Below are 23,154 nucleotides of genomic sequence, written 5' to 3' on the forward strand. Positions count from 1 at the left end.
CCTTTGCTAAGAGTTCATGGACATCTTTGCTTATTTTGCCCTTTAAAAACATTTGGGCTGTATTGGACTCGTTTGCAGCCCAGGTACCGTATTGGACTACAGCCCAACTATCATTGATCTGTTTAATGGTTGGTCTAAACTCGAAAACCATAATCACAATTTAATCTTTGTATTGGGCAATACGGTTTATAAAGAATGAAACTGTATTTAACAAATGCAAATAAAAAAAGTTTGCAGGTTCTTTTCATAGTCTATATTGAAATTGTTTACAATTCCCAAACAGAAAAAAAATATTTGGGTCTAGATAGACAACACCATGCAAGGTGAAACTATGCACCCAATAAATAAACGAGAACTTGTATTCTTGGTAAAAGCCTATCTATTCTCGGTGGCGCCACCGGAGCAAGGTGCCGACGAGCTCGTCAACGTAGCGCTCCTGCTTCTCCCTGTCCCAGACAAGCCGCTGGAGCTCCTTGGCGACGCGCGCGATAGGACTGGGCATTCGGTTTTTCGGTTTAGTTCGGGTCGGTTTTTTCGGTTTGAGAAAAATTCGGTTGTCTAAAACCATAAACCGATCGGTCCTCAAGGAAACAAAAAACCGACACCGAAAATGTCAATTTTTCGGTTCGGTTTTTCGGTGCAACCGAACAGAACCGAATCTCATTTTGACAGAAAGATATCAAGCAACAGTTCAGACATTTCAGGCAGACAACAACCAAATTATTAGTTCTAACGTTAAAATTTAAAGGCTAATAACATAGCAGTTTAAAAATACAATACAACAGCCACACAGAAATCCAAATTGACAAGTTTCACATCACACAATTTAACAATGAAGTCTTCAAACAAGCAAATGCGTTAACTTAAACAACATTGCATTTCTGCAGCAGCATTATTGTTCTTGCTCAGACCAACCATCGTCATGAGTAGGCCTGGGCATTTTTTCACCGAAAAAACCGAACCGACCCGAACCGACCCGAACCGAACCGAATTGTCGGTTTTTCGGTTTTTTCGGGTCGGTTTCGGTTTGGATTTTTAGGAAGTTCGGTCATCGGGTTCGGGTTCGGTTTTTATCTTGAACCGAACCGAACAGCCGAAACAACCGAATTAAACCTGTGTAGCCGTCCCAAAGGGCAAAGGCCAAGAAAGCCAGTGTAGCCCACGGCCCATTAAACCTGTCCAATATATACCAGCCTCCAAACCTAAACCCTAACCTTATCCTTTCATTCCTCCTCCTCCCCACCCCACGCACACCAGGCGGCGGCGGGCGGCCTCAGCGGCGCAAGGCAGGCAGGGCGGGTGCGCGCTCCTTTCATTCCTCCTCCTCCCCACCCCACGGCCCACGCACACCAGGCGGCGGCGGGCGGCCTCAGCGGCGCAAGGCCAGGCAGGGCGGGTGCGCGCGCAGCCGCGCAGGGCCGGGCGGTGCGAGGCAGTGCGGCCCCCCTCCCCCCCCCCCCGGCGCAGCCTCGCAGGTGCGGGGAGCCATCGCCGAGCAGCGCAGCGCAGGCAGCAGGAGCGGGCGGCAGGTGTTGGCTCGCGGGAGCAAGCAGTGGTGCTTCGACAACAACGGCCGCAATAACTGAGGAGTCCTCCAATGTATGTCATCTTCTACTTCTTTGATCCGGATGCTTGCTATTCCTTGACTTCCATCTCACGAGTATTGTCATGCCCCTCTTTCATTTGTAGATGGGGGACACTGAAGAAACCGTGGCAAATCAAGCAACTGAAGTGATAGAGGTAGACAAGGTAGATGAGCAGCAGGCCGTGGCCGTGGACGCAGAGAAAGAAGTCAAGAAAAGAAAAGCCATGACTCCAAGATCTGATGTGTGGAACCACTTCACCAAGGTCAAGCTTGAGAGTGGAGAGGAGAAAGCCAAGTGCAAATACTGTGGAGGCTTATACATGTGCGACACGAAAACAAATGGTACGTCATCTTTGAATGGCCACTTGAAAATCTGCAGGAAGAATCCTAACAAGAAAGTAGTTGATAAACAAGGCACTTTGCAACTACAACCTAGTCAAGGCAATAGTAGTGTTGGTACTGTGTCCACATGGAAATTTGATCTTGATGAACTTAAACTTAGTTTTGCGGAGATGTTAATTGAAGATGAGCAGCCTTTTGTTGCATCTGAACGCCCTGGTCTTAGAAAATTTTTAGCCAAAGCATGCCCAAGGTTTGTTATGCCTTCTAGAAGAACAGCCACTAGAAAATGTGTGGCAGTGTATGATGTCCACAAAGAAAAACTCCAGAAATTTTTAAAGGAGCATTGTGAAAGAGTTAGCATCACAACTGATACATGGACAGCTAACACCAAGCAGAACTACATGTGTGTGACAGCACATTTTATTGATAAAAATTGGAACCTGCACAAGAAAATAATTGGTTTTTTCCCCTCAAAGGGTCATGGAGGGGATGACATTGGAAAGTCCTTGGAGAATTGTTTGGCAGCCTGGGGAATTGATAAAGTCTTTACTATAACAGTAGATAATGCTAGTGCAAATAACAATGCAATAAATTATATGAGGAGGGTCTTGAATGAATCGAAGGGTAGCATTGCTGAAGGAGAATATCTACATATGAGATGTGTTGCACATATTATCAACTTGATTGTGACTGAAGGCCTAAAGGAAATTGATGTTTCAGTTAGTCGTGTTCGTGCTGCTGTTAAGTTTATCAAGACTGGAACATCTAGGTTGGTAAACTTTAAGAAATGTGCTGAATTAGCAAAGGTTCAGACCAAAGCCTTTCTAAATCTAGATGTTTGCACTAGATGGAACTCAACTTACCTTATGTTAAATGCTGCACAAAAGTATGAAAAGGCATTTCAGAGGTACAACGATGAGGACCCATACTATGTGCTAGAATTAGAAGGTGAAGGTGGTCCTGGAGTTCCTGTAAAATCAGATTGGGATAAAGTTAGGAAGATGTCTGATTTTCTTGAGCACTTCTATGAACTTACTCTTCGTGTTTCAGTAACAAAGCGTCCGATTTCTCACACATTCTTCCATGAAATTGCTGATGTTTTGGTTTTGCTACGAAACTGGTGTCATAGTGAGGATAGATTGTGTCAGGAAATGGGTAAGAGAATGCTGGTGAAGTATTATAAGTATTTTGGAGAGAAATATGGAGAGAAACGGTCAGATAGAGAGAAGCGAGGTGAGAAAGATAAGGGGGATCAGTTGCTTAACTTGGTTATTTTTTTCTGTGTGGCTGTTGATCCAAGGTATAAACTTTCTAATTATATAAAGATGGCTACGATGGTGATGTTTGGTGATGAAATAGGAGATAAGTTGTGGGAAACAGTGAACTCTTCTTTCCGTTCTTTGTTTGAAGAGTACAGAAATATGTATGCTCCAAGTGAAAAGGTGCAGCCACCTACTGATTCTCAAGAACCAGCGTCAAAGAGCAAGAGCTTGATGAGGTCTATCATTGATCGACAAATGAGCAACAATGGTGGTGGAAATGTCACAGTAAAGTCTGAACTTGAAAAGTTTTTCTCGGAAGATAATGAGGAGGATAAGAAAGGATTTGATATTCTTAAGTGGTGGAAGGACAATGAAAATAGATTTCCAGTTTTGTCTCGCATGGCCCGTGATCTGCTAGCTGTACCTATATCCACAGTAGCATCCGAGTCAGCATTTAGTTCCGGTGGACGGATTCTTGATGACTTTAGAAGCTCGCTTACACCTACAATGGTTGAGCGCCTCATTTGTGCAAATGATTGGATTCGTGGACCTGAATATATTAGTGTTGAAGAGAACACTGAAGAGTTGGCCAAACTTGAAGAAGGTAAATCAGTTTTGTAATATCATGATTTGATGTCAATGTATTTTTTTTTAAATCTAACTGACTCACAACACTTACATGATTTGCTGTTTTTTCAGAACTTTGTGCTCTGGCCATTTCTTCCAAGGAGAAGGAGAGCACACCTGAGTCTTGATACCCAATGCTAGCTGCTGGAGCCAGGAGGATGCTCATGACGATGGTTGGTCTGAGCAAGAACAATAATGCTGCTGCAGAAATGCAATGTTGTTTAAGTTAACGCATTTGCTTGTTTGAAGACTTCATTGTTAAATTGTGTGATGTGAAACTTGTCAATTTGGATTTCTGTGTGGCTGTTGTATTGTATTTTTAAACTGCTATGTTATTAGCCTTTAAATTTTAACGTTAGAACTAATAATTTGGTTGTTGTCTGCCTGAAATGTCTGAACTGTTGCTTGATATCTTTCTGTCAAAATGAGATTCGGTTCTGTTCGGTTGCACCGAAAAACCGAACCGAAAAATTGACATTTTCGGTGTCGGTTTTTTGTTTCCTTGAGGACCGATCGGTTTATGGTTTTAGACAACCGAATTTTTCTCAAACCGAAAAAACCGACCCGAACTAAACCGAAAAACCGAATGCCCAGTCCTAGTCATGAGCATCCTCCTGGCTCCAGCAGCTAGCATTGGGTATCAAGACTCAGGTGTGCTCTCCTTCTCCTTGGAAGAAATGGCCAGAGCACAAAGTTCTGAAAAAACAGCAAATCATGTAAGTGTTGTGAGTCAGTTAGATTTAAAAAAAAATACATTGACATCAAATCATGATATTACAAAACTGATTTACCTTCTTCAAGTTTGGCCAACTCTTCAGTGTTCTCTTCAACACTAATATATTCAGGTCCACGAATCCAATCATTTGCACAAATGAGGCGCTCAACCATTGTAGGTGTAAGCGAGCTTCTAAAGTCATCAAGAATCCGTCCACCGGAACTAAATGCTGACTCGGATGCTACTGTGGATATAGGTACAGCTAGCAGATCACGGGCCATGCGAGACAAAACTGGAAATCTATTTTCATTGTCCTTCCACCACTTAAGAATATCAAATCCTTTCTTATCCTCCTCATTATCTTCCGAGAAAAACTTTTCAAGTTCAGACTTTACTGTGACATTTCCACCACCATTGTTGCTCATTTGTCGATCAATGATAGACCTCATCAAGCTCTTGCTCTTTGACGCTGGTTCTTGAGAATCAGTAGGTGGCTGCACCTTTTCACTTGGAGCATACATATTTCTGTACTCTTCAAACAAAGAACGGAAAGAAGAGTTCACTGTTTCCCACAACTTATCTCCTATTTCATCACCAAACATCACCATCGTAGCCATCTTTATATAATTAGAAAGTTTATACCTTGGATCAACAGCCACACAGAAAAAAATAACCAAGTTAAGCAACTGATCCCCCTTATCTTTCTCACCTCGCTTCTCTCTATCTGACCGTTTCTCTCCATATTTCTCTCCAAAATACTTATAATACTTCACCAGCATTCTCTTACCCATTTCCTGACACAATCTATCCTCACTATGACACCAGTTTCGTAGCAAAACCAAAACATCAGCAATTTCATGGAAGAATGTGTGAGAAATCGGACGCTTTGTTACTGAAACACGAAGAGTAAGTTCATAGAAGTGCTCAAGAAAATCAGACATCTTCCTAACTTTATCCCAATCTGATTTTACAGGAACTCCAGGACCACCTTCACCTTCTAATTCTAGCACATAGTATGGGTCCTCATCGTTGTACCTCTGAAATGCCTTTTCATACTTTTGTGCAGCATTTAACATAAGGTAAGTTGAGTTCCATCTAGTGCAAACATCTAGATTTAGAAAGGCTTTGGTCTGAACCTTTGCTAATTCAGCACATTTCTTAAAGTTTACCAACCTAGATGTTCCAGTCTTGATAAACTTAACAGCAGCACGAACACGACTAACTGAAACATCAATTTCCTTTAGGCCTTCAGTCACAATCAAGTTGATAATATGTGCAACACATCTCATATGTAGATATTCTCCTTCAGCAATGCTACCCTTCGATTCATTCAAGACCCTCCTCATATAATTTATTGCATTGTTATTTGCACTAGCATTATCTACTGTTATAGTAAAGACTTTATCAATTCCCCAGGCTGCCAAACAATTCTCCAAGGACTTTCCAATGTCATCCCCTCCATGACCCTTTGAGGGGAAAAAACCAATTATTTTCTTGTGCAGGTTCCAATTTTTATCAATAAAATGTGCTGTCACACACATGTAGTTCTGCTTGGTGTTAGCTGTCCATGTATCAGTTGTGATGCTAACTCTTTCACAATGCTCCTTTAAAAATTTCTGGAGTTTTTCTTTGTGGACATCATACACTGCCACACATTTTCTAGTGGCTGTTCTTCTAGAAGGCATAACAAACCTTGGGCATGCTTTGGCTAAAAATTTTCTAAGACCAGGGCGTTCAGATGCAACAAAAGGCTGCTCATCTTCAATTAACATCTCCGCAAAACTAAGTTTAAGTTCATCAAGATCAAATTTCCATGTGGACACAGTACCAACACTACTATTGCCTTGACTAGGTTGTAGTTGCAAAGTGCCTTGTTTATCAACTACTTTCTTGTTAGGATTCTTCCTGCAGATTTTCAAGTGGCCATTCAAAGATGACGTACCATTTGTTTTCGTGTCGCACATGTATAAGCCTCCACAGTATTTGCACTTGGCTTTCTCCTCTCCACTCTCAAGCTTGACCTTGGTGAAGTGGTTCCACACATCAGATCTTGGAGTCATGGCTTTTCTTTTCTTGACTTCTTTCTCTGCGTCCACGGCCACGGCCTGCTGCTCATCTACCTTGTCTACCTCTATCACTTCAGTTGCTTGATTTGCCACGGTTTCTTCAGTGTCCCCCATCTACAAATGAAAGAGGGGCATGACAATACTCGTGAGATGGAAGTCAAGGAATAGCAAGCATCCGGATCAAAGAAGTAGAAGATGACATACATTGGAGGACTCCTCAGTTATTGCGGCCGTTGTTGTCGAAGCACCACTGCTTGCTCCCGCGAGCCAACACCTGCCGCCCGCTCCTGCTGCCTGCGCTGCGCTGCTCGGCGATGGCTCCCCGCACCTGCGAGGCTGCGCCGGGGGGGGGGGAGGGGGGCCGCACTGCCTCGCACCGCCCGGCCCTGCGCGGCTGCGCGCGCACCCGCCCTGCCTGGCCTTGCGCCGCTGAGGCCGCCCGCCGCCGCCTGGTGTGCGTGGGCCGTGGGGTGGGGAGGAGGAGGAATGAAAGGAGCGCGCACCCGCCCTGCCTGGCCTTGCGCCGCTGAGGCCGCCCGCCGCCGCCTGGTGTGCGTGGGGTGGGGAGGAGGAGGAATGAAAGGATAAGGTTAGGGTTTAGGTTTGGAGGCTGGTATATATTGGACAGGTTTAATGGGCCGTGGGCTACACTGGCTTTCTTGGCCTTTGCCCTTTGGGACGGCTACACAGGTTTAATTCGGTTGTTTCGGCTGTTCGGTTCGGTTCAAGATAAAAACCGAACCCGAACCCGATGACCGAACTTCCTAAAAATCCAAACCGAAACCGACCCGAAAAAACCGAAAAACCGACAATTCGGTTCGGTTCGGGTCGGTTCGGGTCGGTTCGGTTTTTTCGGTGAAAAAATGCCCAGGCCTATCCCTGGCGACCGACCCGTCGCCGGCGCCCCTCGGCACCTCCAGGCCGACCCCTCTCGCCGCCATCAGCCGCGCCGTGAGGCCCTGGTCGCCGACCAGCGGCAGCATCACCAACGGGTGGCCCAGGAGGAGGCCCTCCACGAGCGAGCTCCACCCGGCGTGCGTCATGAAGGCGCCCGCTGCGGCGTGCGCCAGCACCAGCACCTGCGGCGCCCACCCCACGCGCACCACCCCGCGCCCGGCGACGCGGCGCTCGAACCCGGCCGGGAGCAGCCCGGCGCCGCCGCCGCCGGCGGCTCCCCGGAGCGCCCAGAGGAACCGCACGCCGGCGAGCTCCAGCCCGAGCGCGACCTCGCGGACGAGCTCGGGGGTCAGCGGCGCCTCGCTCCCGAACGCGACGTAGAGCACGGACCTCGCGGGCTGGGCGTCGAGCCACCGCATGACGGCCTCATCGTCGTCTCCATCGGCGCCGGCGCCGGCGCCATGGTGGGCCGCGGCGGCGGCGGCGTACGGCGCGAGGAGGCCCGAGGGCAGGACGGGCTTGCCGTAGAGGTCGGGGAGGAGGTCGCAGATGGCCGGGCCGTCGACCTCGCGACTGCTGCGGCAGACGAGCAGCCGGCAGCGCCGCTCGGTCTCCCAGAAGCGGTCGATGTCGGAGATGCCGGAAGCGTTGGGCTGCCGGTGCCGGAACCGGCGGGCCATCGGCCTGGCCTCGTGGAGGTGGAAGGCGAGGGAGGAGGAATACGGGGGCGGGGACGGGATCCACGGCGGCGGGACGGTGAAGTCCTCCGCCGCCGTCCTCGGGTGCGCGTCGTTCGCCGCCCTGGGGCCCAGGAACGCGACGTACGGCACCGGGAAGATGAGGAACAGCGCGCACGGCACCTCGTGCTGCTCAGCGACGGGCGGGAGCCAGCTGTGCGCGAAGTCGAGGATGATCCAGTCAGGCCGCCGGCCGTGGCCCTCCCCGCCGGCGGCGCAGGCCTCCGCGAGGAAGGAGGCGGCGGGGCCGGCGAGGCCGTCGAAGGCCAGCTTGAGGAGCTCCACCTTGTCCGGCGGGACGTCGGCCGTGGACTCGGCGCCGTCCGGGAGCCCGTCCACGGCCGGCAGGGGCAGGGCGACGAGGCGGATGCGCGGGGAGAGCTCCCGGCCGGGAACCGGCGGCCGGAGCCTGGCGATGTTCCTCGGGGCGGAGACGAAGGTGACGAAGTGCCCGCGCCGCGCCAGCTGCTCGGCGAGCTCGAGGAACGGCACGATGTGGCCGAAGGCGAGCCATGGGAACACCACGACGTGAAGAGGCGGTTCTTGCCTGGAATTGGATTCGGCCATGAACGGTGAGGATCTGGATGAAGCGATCGAGTCTTGGAGAAGCCGGAGTTTGCTTGCTCTATAGCTTTTCAGTGGTAGCCATTGGCTTGCTTGTATACAACAATACGTATTAGAAAATTAAGAGAGGTTGGCTGCACACTGCTTCTCTTTTGACTTTGAGAAGAAGCTTATTTTTTAACTCGAAATGGTTGAGAACTATCAAATGCATGCATGATATGTCAGTGCCCGCGTCGATCATGCTAATTCTTGTTAAGTAGCGCGTGGAACAGACAAATAATAAAAATAATAATAACAGGTGTTTAAAAATAGTCCTAAGTCAAACTATTTTACATTCCACCGGAAACAGCTAAAAAAAGTCTAAAATAGCTTTTGCAATAGAAAGTTGGTGCCAATACAGGTCTAGGTTGTTGGACCAAGATGCAGAACTAGCAGTTCTGGAATAGTGATCACAAGTGTGCAAGAATAAGTATTTGACTAATTGTGCAGAAGCTAACTGGCAATAGTGATCCCAAGTACTGATTAGCTCTATAAGCAGGAAATGAAAAAGGGCAGTCCAAATGCAGACTCCACTCATAGAGTCTAAGTCTCAAAGACTCCATCACAAGAAACTATACTTCCCAATGCAAAATATGTAATAGTAGTTTTTATACATAAAACCATTTATTGTGCAGCACAACCAAACTGATCAGCTGTGGCATAATACCATGTGATCTACTATACACCAAACAAGCACTTAAGATTTAAAAAACGAAAACACAACAGTGCATAGTACCGGTCACAGAACCCAAACATACTAAACAGAACTTCGATGGTAGTTTAGAACAGCCACGAGTCATCCATCACAATATATAACAATAGTGACATAGATATGAATTGCAAACTAAATAGATGATAATAGTATTTAGATAATGATAAGCCTTCCGTCATCCTCCTCAGAACTTCATGTCCATAGTCCTCCAAGCAAATCTGTGAAGAAATGAGAATGGGTTAGTTAAGTTGGCAAAACTATACAGGAGGTTAAATTAACAAAATCTCAATGCTTCAGTTTCAAAAACAAAATCTTAATGTATCTTGAACATGAAGGCAGTTTATATGTATATAAAAAATCACAATGCTACCTAATTAGTTCGATTCCCAAACTTTTGCCAAATTTGATCAATCAAATCATATTGTAGTTGCCTATGAGCTTCACGATCACGAATCTCGGTATCCCTCTGTAGAACATCCTCCATCACCGGATCATGTCCATGAGTAATTGTAGCGGCCTGAACAGTAGACGTGGTTGCTTCTTCGTTCAAGTCAAATGAATCGTTCTCTATATCCTTCTCGTCCTCGATTATCATGTTGTGAATAATTATACAAGCTAACATGATATTCTGAAGATCCCCTTGGTCATATAGACGTGCCGGATTACGTAAAATGCGAAAACGAGCTTGTAAAATCCCAAATGCACATTCAACATCTTTTTTTGCCCCCTCTTGATGTTCTGAAAACAGCTTGTGCTCAGCTGATTGTGGTGCATGTATGGACTTGACAAAAACAGCCCACTCTGGGTATATTCCATCTGCAAGATAATAAGGTTTGCTATATTGCCTTCCATTCACAAAGTACTGCACCTGGGGAGCTTTATGGTCAGAGTGGATGGGAGGAGAAGATGGGAGCGAAGGGAGAACGGGAGATGGGCAACAGAGGAAGGGAGATTTATTTACCTGCCCTGGAGGGGGGCAGACCTCAAATTTTTTGCGGCGACGGTCCCTGGCGCGCGCTGGAGATGAGCGCGTGCGGGAGCAGGATGAGCGCGGGAGCAGATGGAGCGCGGGAGAGGGAGCGCGCGGGAGCAGGAGGAGCGCGGGAGAGGGAACGCGCAGGGCGGAGGCGGGAGCTGGCGCGGAAGCGGAAGGGGAGCGGCGGCGGAGTACGAGATCCATGGACTCGATGCGGTCCTCCCCATCGCGAGTCTTCCAGAGTCTTGCGGCATCGGGGCGAGCGCAGACTCGGCGTCCTATTTAGACGCCGTTTCCTCCCTTCTCTCCCTCCCTCCTCAATAAATCTGCTGCCATGTCATCAAAATGCCTACGAGGTAGTGCAATTAATAGATTTAGACTCTACCGTAGAGTCTGCGTTGGGACTGCCCTAACCGCAAGAGAAGAATAAAGTACAAGCCAAAGATCGCTCACTGGGCTGCAGACTTCCTCCTGGGCTTGCATGCCCTACTGCGGTTGTCGGCCTTGTCCTGCTCCTCTGAATCTCTGTGCTCGGACCGTGAGCAGGGTTTCCATTCCCGACCGGACCGGCCTAACCGCCGGGCTCCGGTACCGGTTTACCGGTCCGGTTAGGCCGGATACCGGTCGGAACCGGACAAAAGGAAATTTGAATTCAAATTCAGCAGTTATACCGGTACGTACCGGTATGCCGGTAGGATAGTCCGGTATACCGGCCGGTTTGGCCGGTATACCGGTGTTTTCGGCGCTCCGGTTTTTAACGGTAAACCGACCGGTTAGACCAGTATACCGGCCGGTTTGGCCGGTATACCGGTAGGTTAGAGTAGTTTTCCGACGCTTGAAAAATGGATCCCCGGTGTGAAATAAAAGAAAATTTCGACATGAGCTATGCACATTTTAATGTAAATGACCCTACCAAAGCAATAAATTATAATCATGCATACAAATACAATAGTAATAAGCGTACATACAAATACGGAGTCATACACCTATACACATGAAATGAAAGTTCAACGTAGGAATGGGAAGACCCCCATTTGGGACGCGGTTTGGTATTCAGCGGTGGACATCAAAGCGATACCTCGCACTCTAAGCAGCTCAGCCTTGTATTGTTGCCAAGTTTGGCCCGTCCACGCCGATGTTGTCTGCCATTCCTGAACTAACATAGTGTAAAAATGGGGGTCTTCCCATTCGTACACCCATCTCGTCGGTGGCTGCATGCTGATGTCAGGAATGGGATAGTGAAAAGAGTGCCTCGAATCGCTGTAGGAGGAAGAAGAGTTCTGTGGACTGTCATTGTCCGTCGGTCCACCTGTTCTCCTCTGCGATTGCGGTGCTCCATGGTCGGTGTCCTGAGTAGCATGTGTGAACTGAGTTTCCCCTGCAATCAACCATATTTCATAATTAGTAGTCAATAGTCAGAAATATGTGTCTATTTGTATGTGCAATATATACCTGTGAAACGAACACCAGGAGCACGACCACTACCACCAGCAGCAGCATCAGCACCAGTACCACCACCACCAGCATCAGGCTCAGCACCGTCACCATCATCACCATCATCGGCGGAGCTGCTATCCTCGGACTCCTGATACGGAGGACTACGCTTACCTTCGCCATCATCAGTCTCGGTGTCGCTGCTCACTGGTTTTGCTGTTCCTTTGCCTTTTCGATGCTTCGGGTCACCCTGCTTAGGCCCCTTCTGCAACTTTCTCTTCCCTAGGTGAGTGTCACCTATATTTGTACGTGCCCAATCGCTGATGGAATCATTCCCCGTAGCCTCACGTAGATCTGACATGTTTATTTGATCTCTGACAATATGGGACGGGAGAGGAATGTCGCCGTCATCATCATCCTCGTCCAGAACTGGAGCCCGGTTAGATCTACCATATTCCATCCATTCCCGCACCGGATTATTCTCATCATAGAAAGAAAGATGGGCCAGCTGGTTAATGAAATCACCTTCTTCATGCATCTGTGGGCCGGAGACCTCCTCAAGTCGGAGACGAAGGTTGTAGTTGACATAGACAAGCTTATTAAGTTTCTTGTGCGACAACTGATTGCGAACCTTTGTATGCAGCAAGGCAAAAGTACTCCAGTTCCGCTCGCATCCACTGGACGAACAACATTGTGAAACAAGCCTCATGGCAAGGTACTACAGCTTTGGAGTACTTGATCCGAACATCATCCACCAGGACGCTGCATGTGCAACCGAGTATGTAAGCAATATATTCGAATAGAGAAAATAACAATTTCATACGGAGTAACTCTTACATGGGGACGTCTTTGGGTCCATCGCCATCCGCATTGCCATGTCACTGCTATACTCACCAACCTTCTGCCGAAACACGTCAAACTCCTACAATGCCTGGACGGCGCTCTGGAGATCCGTCATGCGCTGAAATGTATCCTTGAGTCCACGAAACATTTGTTGAGTTGGATCCATCGTATATGCATACCTCGGATTTAGGACAGCAGCTGCAAAATATAAATCACTTCAAATAAGCATTAGGTCAATAGACTTTAAAAATAGATGACTCGTGTGTGCTTACCTGGACCCACATACGTGCCTATGAACACGTCACCCAACCTCTCGTCCACCACCTCAATATACTCTTTCAGTGTGGAAACATTTGTTCCAAAGAAAAAACGCAACTCCTGTTTCATAGTCTGGTAGGCCATCACGACTTCGCACATGTTCGGCTTCTTGTCCTGATCAGCGAAGCGGAGGAACTTGTATATTGGTTGAACCATGTCGATGATATATTTCATTGCATCCCATTGCAATATATCAAAAAGTTGATGACACTCCTCCTCGTCGGACCAGTCCATGAATCACACATCAACGTGACGCCAAATAAGGGCCAGTCTTTCTGAAACTTTACGTACCTCGTCTTCAAGTCTTGCTCGTTCTGATCAAGGTACTTGCCATCAATATCCCGTCCAGTGGGTGATGCGATACCTTCACCTGCAACCATATGAAAATCATGAGATACAAGAATGTAAACTCATAGGTATCATTGCAATGAAAGAAAACTTACCCCACTTCTGTGTCTCCCTGACCGCGCTGATAAAGTATGGACTGTCAGCCTGTCTTCCAGGAACTCCTGCAATATGGAAAAACTTTGACCAAGCTTTACCAATAGCTTCCTTTGCGTTCTTACCCTTCTGCATCCAGGAGCCTGTATCAATCCTTGGTTGCGTCATTCCTCTTCTCCCACCAGCTGCCAAGTTATAGTCCTCCACCACAGGACTCTCCCTCTGCGAAGTGGACCTTCGAAACATCCTCTGCATAACATTCCCCCTCGTCGAACCACTACCCCCTCCACGCTCATATGCACCTCCTCTCTGTTCCACCCCCCCCCCCCCCCCCCCCCCGTCGAAACTCTGCTTCCGCTCTCGATAGATCCATGGCACGCTGCACCTGGGCCTCCTCATCTTCTTCATCACCGGGATAGTTTCCCTCCGCTGCAGCCTTCTCCCGTCTCAACCTCTCTCGGGCCCGGTCAGCAGTTGCCTTCTTTGCCCTATCCAACTCACGCTGAAAGAATTCCCGCACATCAGGTGGCACATTCCTGCAATGGACCACCTCCGCCCCGCGCCCAGCCAAATGTTGTTTCAATCTAGTCGCACCACCTCCTCCTTTCTGCGTACGACAATAATTGCATCGCCATCCGGGATACAGATTTTCACCGTGTTCCCATACAACATCTCTGCCTGCCATTGTCGCTCTGCATACATGGACAACAAAAGCATATCATCTAATATTCTAACTCCTAAGTCATAGTGTCAAAAATCATCTAATACACCTAAATCAAATCTACAAAAAATCTACTACATGGTGCAAAAAATCCTAAATCCAAAAACATTCTAAATCCTAAATCTACCTAAATCTTACCTACATTCTAAATATACCTAAGTCATACACCTAAATCCTTAAACAAATCATCTAAATTCACCTAAATCCTAGGGAAAAAAAATTGATACCTTTGCCTTCGTCGGACCGGCTTACCGGACCCTCTGCCCGGCTAGCCGCTCTGTCAGGCCGGCTTACCGCTCCTCCGTGCCGGTTTCTCGGGGCGGCGCTCCGGATCCGCAACCGGACCGGCTTACCGGTCCTACCGGCCGGCCGGCCGCGCGGTGGAGGCGGCTTTCCGGCTTCCGACGCCGGTCGCCAAGGGGGTGCGGCAGACAGGGCTCGGGGTGGGTGGGGAGGACTCTGGGGTGGCTGTGACCCCCCCCCCCCAGCTCAGTTGTGGTCGCTATTAAGGTCCCCATTTGCGATGGGCCTTAATGGGCCGTCCGTTTTTTTTCTTTTTTGATTTAACTAAAAATGTCCCAAACTATACTTATTGAGCGAATTTTTGAGAAAGTTTGACACCATTAGATTCGTCACACCTTGAAGTATTTTTAGGAATTTTTTGGGAATTTTTCATTTTTTTGATTTCAAATTTGAATTTTGAATTTTGACTGGTTTCATACCAGTCAGAACCGGAACCGGGCCGGTCCGGTTTGACCGGTAACCGGTCAAACCGGACCGGTTCCCACCGGTTCGGGTAACCCTGACCGTGAGCTGCTGATGTCGGCCTGTTTGCCGTTGCTGTTGCTGGCCGCGCTTTTTTTATTTTTATATTTTTCAATTTCATTTTTTACAAAAATATATTTTTGTTTTCGAAATTTACAGGAATATACCCCGGCCGCCCCGCTGCCGGGCGGCCGGCACTTGGCCGCCCCGCTGCCGGGCGACACGGGCTTTTCTGCAAAAAATTTCGCAGAAAATTAGCACCCGGTCCCTGGAGGACCGGTCGCTCGGCAGTGGGGCGGCCGGCCCCCCAGGCCGTCCGGCAGCGGGGCGGCTGGATCTGGCCGCCCGGCTGCGGGGCGGCCACCTCCCATTCCCTTCTAAAAGGGCTGCCCCCTCATTTGGTTTAAAAATTCCAGGAAAAAATACTCGGTTCGTCGTAATACTATTTATACACCATATCATGGTCTAACAGTTCATTAGCACTGCAAAAGTGTGCTTGCATTACAAGGTAGCATAGACAAAGTTTGAGTACGGAATATGAAAACCAAGACGACAGGTCCATAATGACAATAGAGAAACAAGTGGCAACAACTAACCACCCCTGTCATGCTGACCTCTCTTATGTTGTGCGTGTACGTGATCTGTAGGGTAGCTATGACGGTCCGGTGGCCTCACGTCTCTGGCAGGACGGCGTAACAGAGCCACAGGTGTATGCAAGCTGGGATCATCGTCCTGGGCAGGCGTAGCAAACAACCGTGCAAAGTCGTCGAAGTTGGCCTCGTCGTTGTCTTGAGACCACCCTACAGATCACCAAAACTTTTTTTAAGCAATGTTCAATAGGTGAATGCAATTCCGTACAAATTATTGTACGTACCCTGTGTTGGAGGTGGTGGTGGTGGTGGTGGATAGGAAGAAGCTCCTTCATATTCTCCTGGTGGCGGCATAGGGTGATATGAAGAAGGCCCCACTCTGGTGAACTGTTGTGATCCTGAGTGTAAATAATAACGTATGAGCCTTCGACCATAAAACATAAGCAAATAAAATTATGCACCACATATTTATCTAAAGTCCCTGCAGCTGGGGTCATAGAGGTAAACTGGGTTCCTTGAAATGGAGCCCCTTGCGAGGCACCTAGCCCTCCATAGGGCTGAGAACCGGGGTACCCGTATCCTGTGTGGAGTCGTATTTAAATACTGCCTACAAACATACGAATCGGTAAATATCACACCATACCTTCGTACTGTCAGTGGTATGAGGGAGGCTGCTACCATGCGGGACCACAAGGAACCGACGTCGACACTTGCGACGATCTGTAGGAATCCTCGTACTCCGTCCGTGTACCAAAGGCCTGAATGATGTCTCGGGCTCTATCACGTTGAGTGGTCCAGGCCTCGAGTTGCGCTGGCATGCTCATCGTAGACCCGCCATGAATCCTCATTACATTCAGTGAGCAATCTAATTCAAGTAACCTACACATTTCGAACTGCAATCAAGAAAACTTAGTACACAAATCTTAAAAGATCGAAAATGCCGTCAATATTTACTCACCGCCCCAGCTAGTGCCTCATCCCAGTGTCGTGCATAGCCATCCTGCGAAGTCGCAACATGCAGTTGTGGATGCATGTCAGCATACGTCAAATGGCAACGAGTCTTTGGTTCATACCAGGTCAGGTACGCCCGAAACGAAGCCTCAGTGTGTGGATCGGTATCCTCAGCCAACTGCTCGTCTACATCATCCCACGCAACCACCCACGGTTGTAATCTAGTGACCCACATTGTCGAGAAAGGATGTCTAGCCCTTGATAAACTACACGTTAAATAGAAATTAGTTACACGTTATTAGTACATGGGAACTTATACGTTTTTTATCTATGATCGTGGCGCTAAACACGATCCAACGCTGAAGACACAGGGAAAGACTGGCGTTGACTAAACTGCCTCATGACTCTGTCCGGGCAGTGGGCCTCAACTGCAACGTCGTACACCAAAGCTGCAGTAGTCATCCATAGGCCCTGGTCCTGTGTGCACACCGAAGATATCCCAAGCAGTGCACGTGTGGCTATAGCCGAAGGACCGTATGGCTCCCACACAATATCTTCTGGGGTCAATAGATCAAATTCTGCAACAAACTCAGGATAAGACCGCCGGGTCTGTACATGTGCCCATGTTTTCTGCAAAAATAAAAATTATGTGTCCATAAGAAAGGTATTGAAGGAACAATGTATGACCATAGTATGCATAGAATACAAATTTTTATCGGGTCCATACCTGTCGAGAGTACCAGAGAGTCCCCATGGTGGGCCTGTCGTCCTCTGTGTCACCATACATATCCGGCTTGTATGGTGACTGGTCAATCATGGGACGACCGATAGCAATCCTCTCGTAAGACCAAAGCTGTAGCAGAATTGGGCACCCCGTTAGGACAGCATTCCTATCATTCTGCCGTGATGCCTTGCAGAGTCCACGATATGTGCATGCAAGAACCGCTGATCCCCAACTATATAAGGGTATGGCATCCTCATCTGCATCGGCGATCTCCTGTGCGTAGGGCACAAGCACCCTATCCACACAGTGGCCGTGTGAGTTTTTGAACATGATGTACCCAAACAACCACAGCAGGTATGCCTCGAGTGATCTTGTCACGCTGTACTCATCAGCATCGACTGCCAACAGATCCGGCTGCAATGAAGTACGAACATTGAGAATAAGAAGCACATGAGGTATTTCAAAGCCATAAAATGCATCAACACATCGTTTTGAAGGAAGTTGTACCTGAAAATATAGGAGCCATGACTTTGAAGGGCCTTTCGACTGTTGGTGCTCATTGAAATCTTTAGGATCAATCGTGGTGGCAATACCTGCAAAACGTTGCTCAAGATCCTCCAGCCACGTAGAAGGTACCACGCGGGGCCCGACAGCGTCTCCGGTGATAGGAAGGCCAAGCAGCATCGCAACGTCCTGCAGAGTCGGTGCCATCTCCCCACAAGGGAGGTGGAACGTGTGTGTCTCAGGTCTCCATCTGTCAACGAGAGCTGAAAGTAGAGACCTGTCTAGCTTCACCAAGGCACTCTCAGCAAGACGAGCCACAGTGAGAAGACCTGCCTCGCTCAGCCTGTATCATACAGTGCACAAACGTTAGTACATTATATAACGAAATGTATAATGGATAAAAACAGAAAATAGAGGACATATCACCTGGGCACCCATCATGGGTCCACAGGAACCAACTCTGCAGGTGGACGTGGACGCGGCACGTTGAGTTGTTGGTGTTGAACCACAGCAAGGAAGGACCGGTGACCCGAGTCTATTGTTGGGTCCAGCAACGCAGGAGTAACCCCGGCCATACCTACCACGTAAGATCAAAACAATACAATAGAATCACACACATCTAAATTAAATAGTACCATCGTACAACACTATATGTCCATACATAATAAAATTATATTGTTACATGCTACCATCTGGTTCAACTACACATACATACATAATAAAATTATATTGTTACATGCTACCATCTGCTTCAAATACATATCCATACATAACCGTACCTAAATCCTTAATCTAATACTAATCACTACTAACATTAATTAATCAGATTGCTAATGTACTGTATCAACGCTAATCACTACAAGTAACTACACCTAAACTTGAAAACTATATTTTTACCTTAACCACTATAGTACCACTAAATCCTTAATTAAAATCCTTAATGTACCACTAATCACTCCTGACAATAATTAAAATGATTGCTAATCTACTGTGTCAACAAAAATAATTACAACATAATCTATTTGTAAAGTGTAGAAAATTTTGGTTACCTGCAGTCGCCGGCTTGAAAATCCGGCAGGCCTTCGCCGCTTCTCCTCTCTCCCTCACCCCTCCTCTCCCTCCCTCCTCCCTTTTCTTTTTTTTCTGGATTTTTAGTGAGGCAAATCAGGGGTGGGGTGGCAGCCAAACCCTTATATATTGGAGGGGGAGGCGGCCGCCCCACTGCCGGGCGGCCGGCACCTGGCCACCCCGCTGCCGGGCGACCGGTCCTCCAGGGACCCGGGCGCAAATTTTCTGCGAAACTTTTTGCAAAAAAGCCCCTGCCGCTCGGCAGCGGGGCGGCCAGGTGCCGGCCGCCCAGCAGCGGGGCGGCCGGGGTATATTCCTGTAAATTTCTAAAACAAAAATATATTTTTGTAAAAAACAAAATTGAAAAAAATAAAAATAAAAAAATCGCGTTGCTGGCCTGGTGGCCACCGCCTGGGCTGGCCCACGTGGCTCACAGGCGGAATTTGTATCCATCTTCCGTTAGGCCTTAAGGCTCTCCACCTTTTAGTGTTTTTAGTGTTTGAGATTCGTGTAAATAAATACACCCGTTGATCCCACCAAAAACCCTACTCTCTTATTCCTCTCTCCCTCCCTATGCTCCCGCCGTCACCTCTATGGGCCGCTCCTGGGCCGCCCGCTGCCACTGCCGCTGACCGCAGCCGCTGCACGCCACCGCACTTCCCCTGGGCCGGCCGCTGCCGCTCCCTGGCCGGCCGCCACCGCCGTGCGCGCGAGCCCCTGGCCGCACCACCGGCTGCTGCTCTTGTCCGCTGCCGCACCGATCCGCCGCGCGCCGCCACCTTCATGCTGTGTGCGCTCCCCTGGCCGCGCCAGTGCCACTGCCCATGGTGCTCCGCCGCTCCTTGTCCACGCCGCGCCCCGAAGCCCAGCTTGCCGGAGAATAAGGTGCCTAGGTTGAAGAAGCTTCAACATTTCAATTTTAACATTCTAACATTTGATGTGTATGATTTTAACATTTTGTCTTTGCAATTTCAACATTTTTGACATCAAATGTTGAATATGTTTGAGGGAAATGATGAACAGGTTTGAGAAAAATATTTAAGAAAATGTTGAACAATACATTCAATTAATCTTCTTCATCAGCTAATTTGGGCAAGGTGGACTTTCAAGATAGATGGCTTATCTATCTTCTATAAAATGGATAGAAAGCCCCCGACGCTGGTGCTCCCCGCCAATGACTACCGCCGCGAGCCGCGTCGCCTGAACTAGCTCCCCGCCACCGTCCATTGCGAGCTGCACCTCTCGAGCTCCACGCCATTGTTGTTTGCCCATGCTCCGCCACGAGCTGTGTTGCCACCGCCAGCACGAGCTCCGTCATCATCATTGACGCAGTAGATGCGTCGCTAGAACCTATATGAGCTGCCTACAACTGCGGCTGCCAGAGTTGACCATCCACACCTAGAAGCCTATTGTGGAGAAAAGATGGGAGGGTAGGAGGAATAGAGGTGAAGAACATGATGACATGTGGGTTCAAATCCAACAAAGAGTAAAATGGTAGTTTTACCTAACCTCTCAGCTGCAAATGATTAGTTTTATTGGATTTCAAATTATAGACCAAAATCATGCTTTCCTTTTGTGGTGAAAGATAAAATTGACTTTGATGAAGTATTCTACACAAAATTTGAATTTGCAATGTCGCAAGGATAAATTTCCCGTAAAGTTTAGAATATAGTAGTAAAAAGTTTCTTGTATTCTATTATAATAGGTTGTGTGTAGAATTGGAAAGTGAAGTGTGTATATAGATTTTGTAAACATGCAGTTAATTTTTTTTGTAAACTACAAATATTAAGCTTTTGCACATGTGATTCATATATTAAAATTTTGCAGTTCTGAATATGAAGTTTCTCAATATATTTGATGTTATGAATTCTACAAAGTGTTTCATATAATAGTCAAAAGTTTTTCACATTCTTATATAAAAACACGTGTATAGAATTTAAAACTCAAGGACAAAAATCATTTAAATCACGGAGTTGGAATTTTTCAAACTATATATATAAAGTTTAATACATACGGTTTATAATTTTTTAAAAATACTATAAAGTTGAATATGTACATGTAAAGTTAGGGAGTCTACAAAATTTTGTATGTCACACTCAAAAGGTTTTAATATCCTATCATAAAATGTTAGGTAAAGAATATAAAAAATCAATTTTTAACCATGCATTTTGAAAATTTTGAACTATGAACATAAACTTTTTATACATATAGCTCATAACCATGTCATTAAAGATCACTTACTGTAGCACAGTATTGTCTAATCATGACATAACTAGACTCACTAGATTCGTCTCGCGATTTTACCCGTGGGTTATGGAATGGATTTTGTTATTAATCCACATTTAATATTTTTAATTAGTGTCCAAACTGTAGAATAGAATGAGAGGAACCAGCAGCTTGTATTGATCATCAATGTACAGATTATATACACTTGTAGATGCAACTGACTAAGCTATTCCTCAGGGAGCCGTGGCGCATGCGAGGCGCGGGCGTGCACAGAGTGCGGGCGCGCGGAGCGTGCGCGTCGTGGATGGTGACCGCATCGTGCGCGCGGAGAGCACCTGGCGGTTGGAGCTTAAGCCAAGCCGCAACGGAAGGATTCTCAACACCCCCCCCCCCTCAGTCTCAGTGGTGGACATTTCCGACGCAGAGGCTGGACCGAAAATCGTCATGCAAAGCAGATGGTAGTCCCTTCGTGAATATGTCAGCGAACTGCTTGTCACTTGGAACATGGAGCACTCGAAGCTCGCCAAGGGCAACCTTCTTTCGGACGAAGTGAATGTCGAGCTCGATGTGCTTGGTTCTCCGATGGTGGCCGACGTTGCTGAGCTGATCGGCGAGGCGCTTGGGATTGGTGCAGTAGTCGTGGATGGAGAGATCGCCCTGCTGGACACTGCAAAACTCTGCCTCGAGGAGGACGGCGCACTCGAGCTCGTTGTCGCGGAAGTGGCCCTCGACATCGGTCCAGAGGGAGAACGCGGTGATGCGGGGCTTGTGGACGAGGTCGAAGACATTGGTGGCAATGGTGGTGTAGATCCAGTTGACAAGGAAACTGTCAACCTGGCGCCACTCGGCGGTGCGCTGAGCGAGCGGCGTCGGAGAACGAACATGGTCCTCAAGGCCGAATTTGCCGAGGACGGAATCGAAGCAGCACCGCCATTAATTGTATTTGGCGGTGACGTAGTCGAGGACGATGGGAACATGGTTGCGGATGTTCACCGTTTGGATGACGGCGGCCGTGGCTGGTTGGGAAGGGGCAGCGTCAAGGGAATCATCGGAAGAAACAGAGGAAGCAGAGTGGGCCGGCGAGTGCGCCATGAAAGCGGAAGCTGGGGAGAAAGGGATTGAAGAAATCGGATCCGTCGATCACTGATACCATGTAGAATAGAATGAGAGGAACCAGTAGCTTGTATTGATCATTGATGTACAGATTATATACACTTGTAGATGCAACTGACTAAGCTATTCCTCAGGGAGCCGTGGCGCATGCGAGGCGCGGGCGTGCACAGAGTGCGGGCGCGCAGAGCGTGCGCGTCATGGATGGCGACCGCGTCGTGCGCGCGGAGTGCGCCTGGCGGTTGGAGCTGAAGCCAAGCCGCAACAGAAGAATTCTCAACACAAATATTTGATATGACAGGTGAAAATTTTTGGGTGGGGAACTAAACAAGGCTTGAATAGTTGAGCCCATCCCATCCCCCACCGCCCTCCCTCCCCGGTTTTCAACCCACTCACACGCTATTCCGGAAGGGGAAAAAGACATGCGAAATATTTTTTATTGTGTTCAGAAGCTAGATAACTTGAAATGGAAAAGGAATAAAAGCTAGATGAGAAACATGTAATCAGGAAAAGAGAAACAAAGTATCTCATCTATACATTCCATTTGGGCGTGTCGTGCCGGCCCGACACGGGCACGCCTGGGCACGGCATGGTTCCACCGTGCCCAGGCACGGCACGGCGAGACCTCGTGCCGTGCCGGGCCAGCACGCCGTGCCGGCTTTCCTACCCAGGCACGGCACGGTTAAGCTTAGACGGGCCGTGCCGTGCCTGGGGCACGGTCAGCCCGGCAGTGCCGTGCCGTGCCCGTGCCCAGGACACACAAGAGCTCAATCAACTCCAAATAATGCAATATAAACAGATTTCATATGTTCAAACTAAAGCATTCAACAATTCATGACCAAACTCCAAAATACCAGGCATAATCATTCAATCTACTAAACTAGATCATCCAGGCATTCAAACCATCACAGAACATAGAACAGTGCATCTCAAAATG

The 23,154-nt window shown here is 48.0% G+C and overlaps 2 protein-coding genes across 2 annotated transcripts; both read right to left on the minus strand.

Annotated features, from left to right (window-relative positions):
- Positions 1-7,321: 7,321 nt before the first annotated feature.
- LOC120695150 (putative UDP-rhamnose:rhamnosyltransferase 1) lies at positions 7,322-8,816 on the minus strand. The gene is made up of 2 exons (XM_039978459.1): positions 7,465-8,816; positions 7,322-7,361 (listed from the first exon to the last, which is right to left on the minus strand). Exons 1-2 carry the CDS (start codon positions 8,796-8,798, stop codon positions 7,322-7,324), a joined length of 1,374 nt encoding a protein of 457 aa, XP_039834393.1. The 5' UTR covers positions 8,799-8,816.
- Positions 8,817-12,843: 4,027 nt separating this feature from the next.
- LOC120695941 lies at positions 12,844-13,283 on the minus strand. Its single transcript, XM_039979138.1, has 2 exons — positions 13,072-13,283; positions 12,844-12,997 (listed from the first exon to the last, which is right to left on the minus strand). Exons 1-2 carry the CDS (start codon positions 13,271-13,273, stop codon positions 12,879-12,881), a joined length of 321 nt encoding a protein of 106 aa, XP_039835072.1. The 5' UTR covers positions 13,274-13,283; the 3' UTR covers positions 12,844-12,878.
- Positions 13,284-23,154: the final 9,871 nt, after the last annotated feature.

Source organism: Panicum virgatum, chromosome 2K, assembly GCF_016808335.1.
Source record: "Panicum virgatum strain AP13 chromosome 2K, P.virgatum_v5, whole genome shotgun sequence".
In the NCBI taxonomy this organism is placed as follows: Eukaryota; Viridiplantae; Streptophyta; class Magnoliopsida; order Poales; family Poaceae; genus Panicum; species Panicum virgatum.

What these genes read in the sequence shown, in the direction of transcription:
- LOC120695150 (XM_039978459.1), bottom strand. Translation starts at nt 8,798, where the DNA reads ATGGCCGAATCCAATTCCAGGCAAGAACCGCCTCTTCACGTCGTGGTG. An exon ending in GTCGCCAGGGATAGGCCTGG is followed by an intron (nt 7,362 to 7,464) that starts GCATTTTTTCAC and finishes TTGGATTTTTAG; the next exon opens with GAAGTTCGGTCATCGGGTTC.
- LOC120695941 (XM_039979138.1), bottom strand. Translation starts at nt 13,273, where the DNA reads ATGGTTCAACCAATATACAAGTTCCTCCGCTTCGCTGATCAGGACAAG. An exon ending in AGGCACGTATGTGGGTCCAG is followed by an intron (nt 12,998 to 13,071) that starts GTAAGCACACAC and finishes TATATTTTGCAG; the next exon opens with CTGCTGTCCTAAATCCGAGG.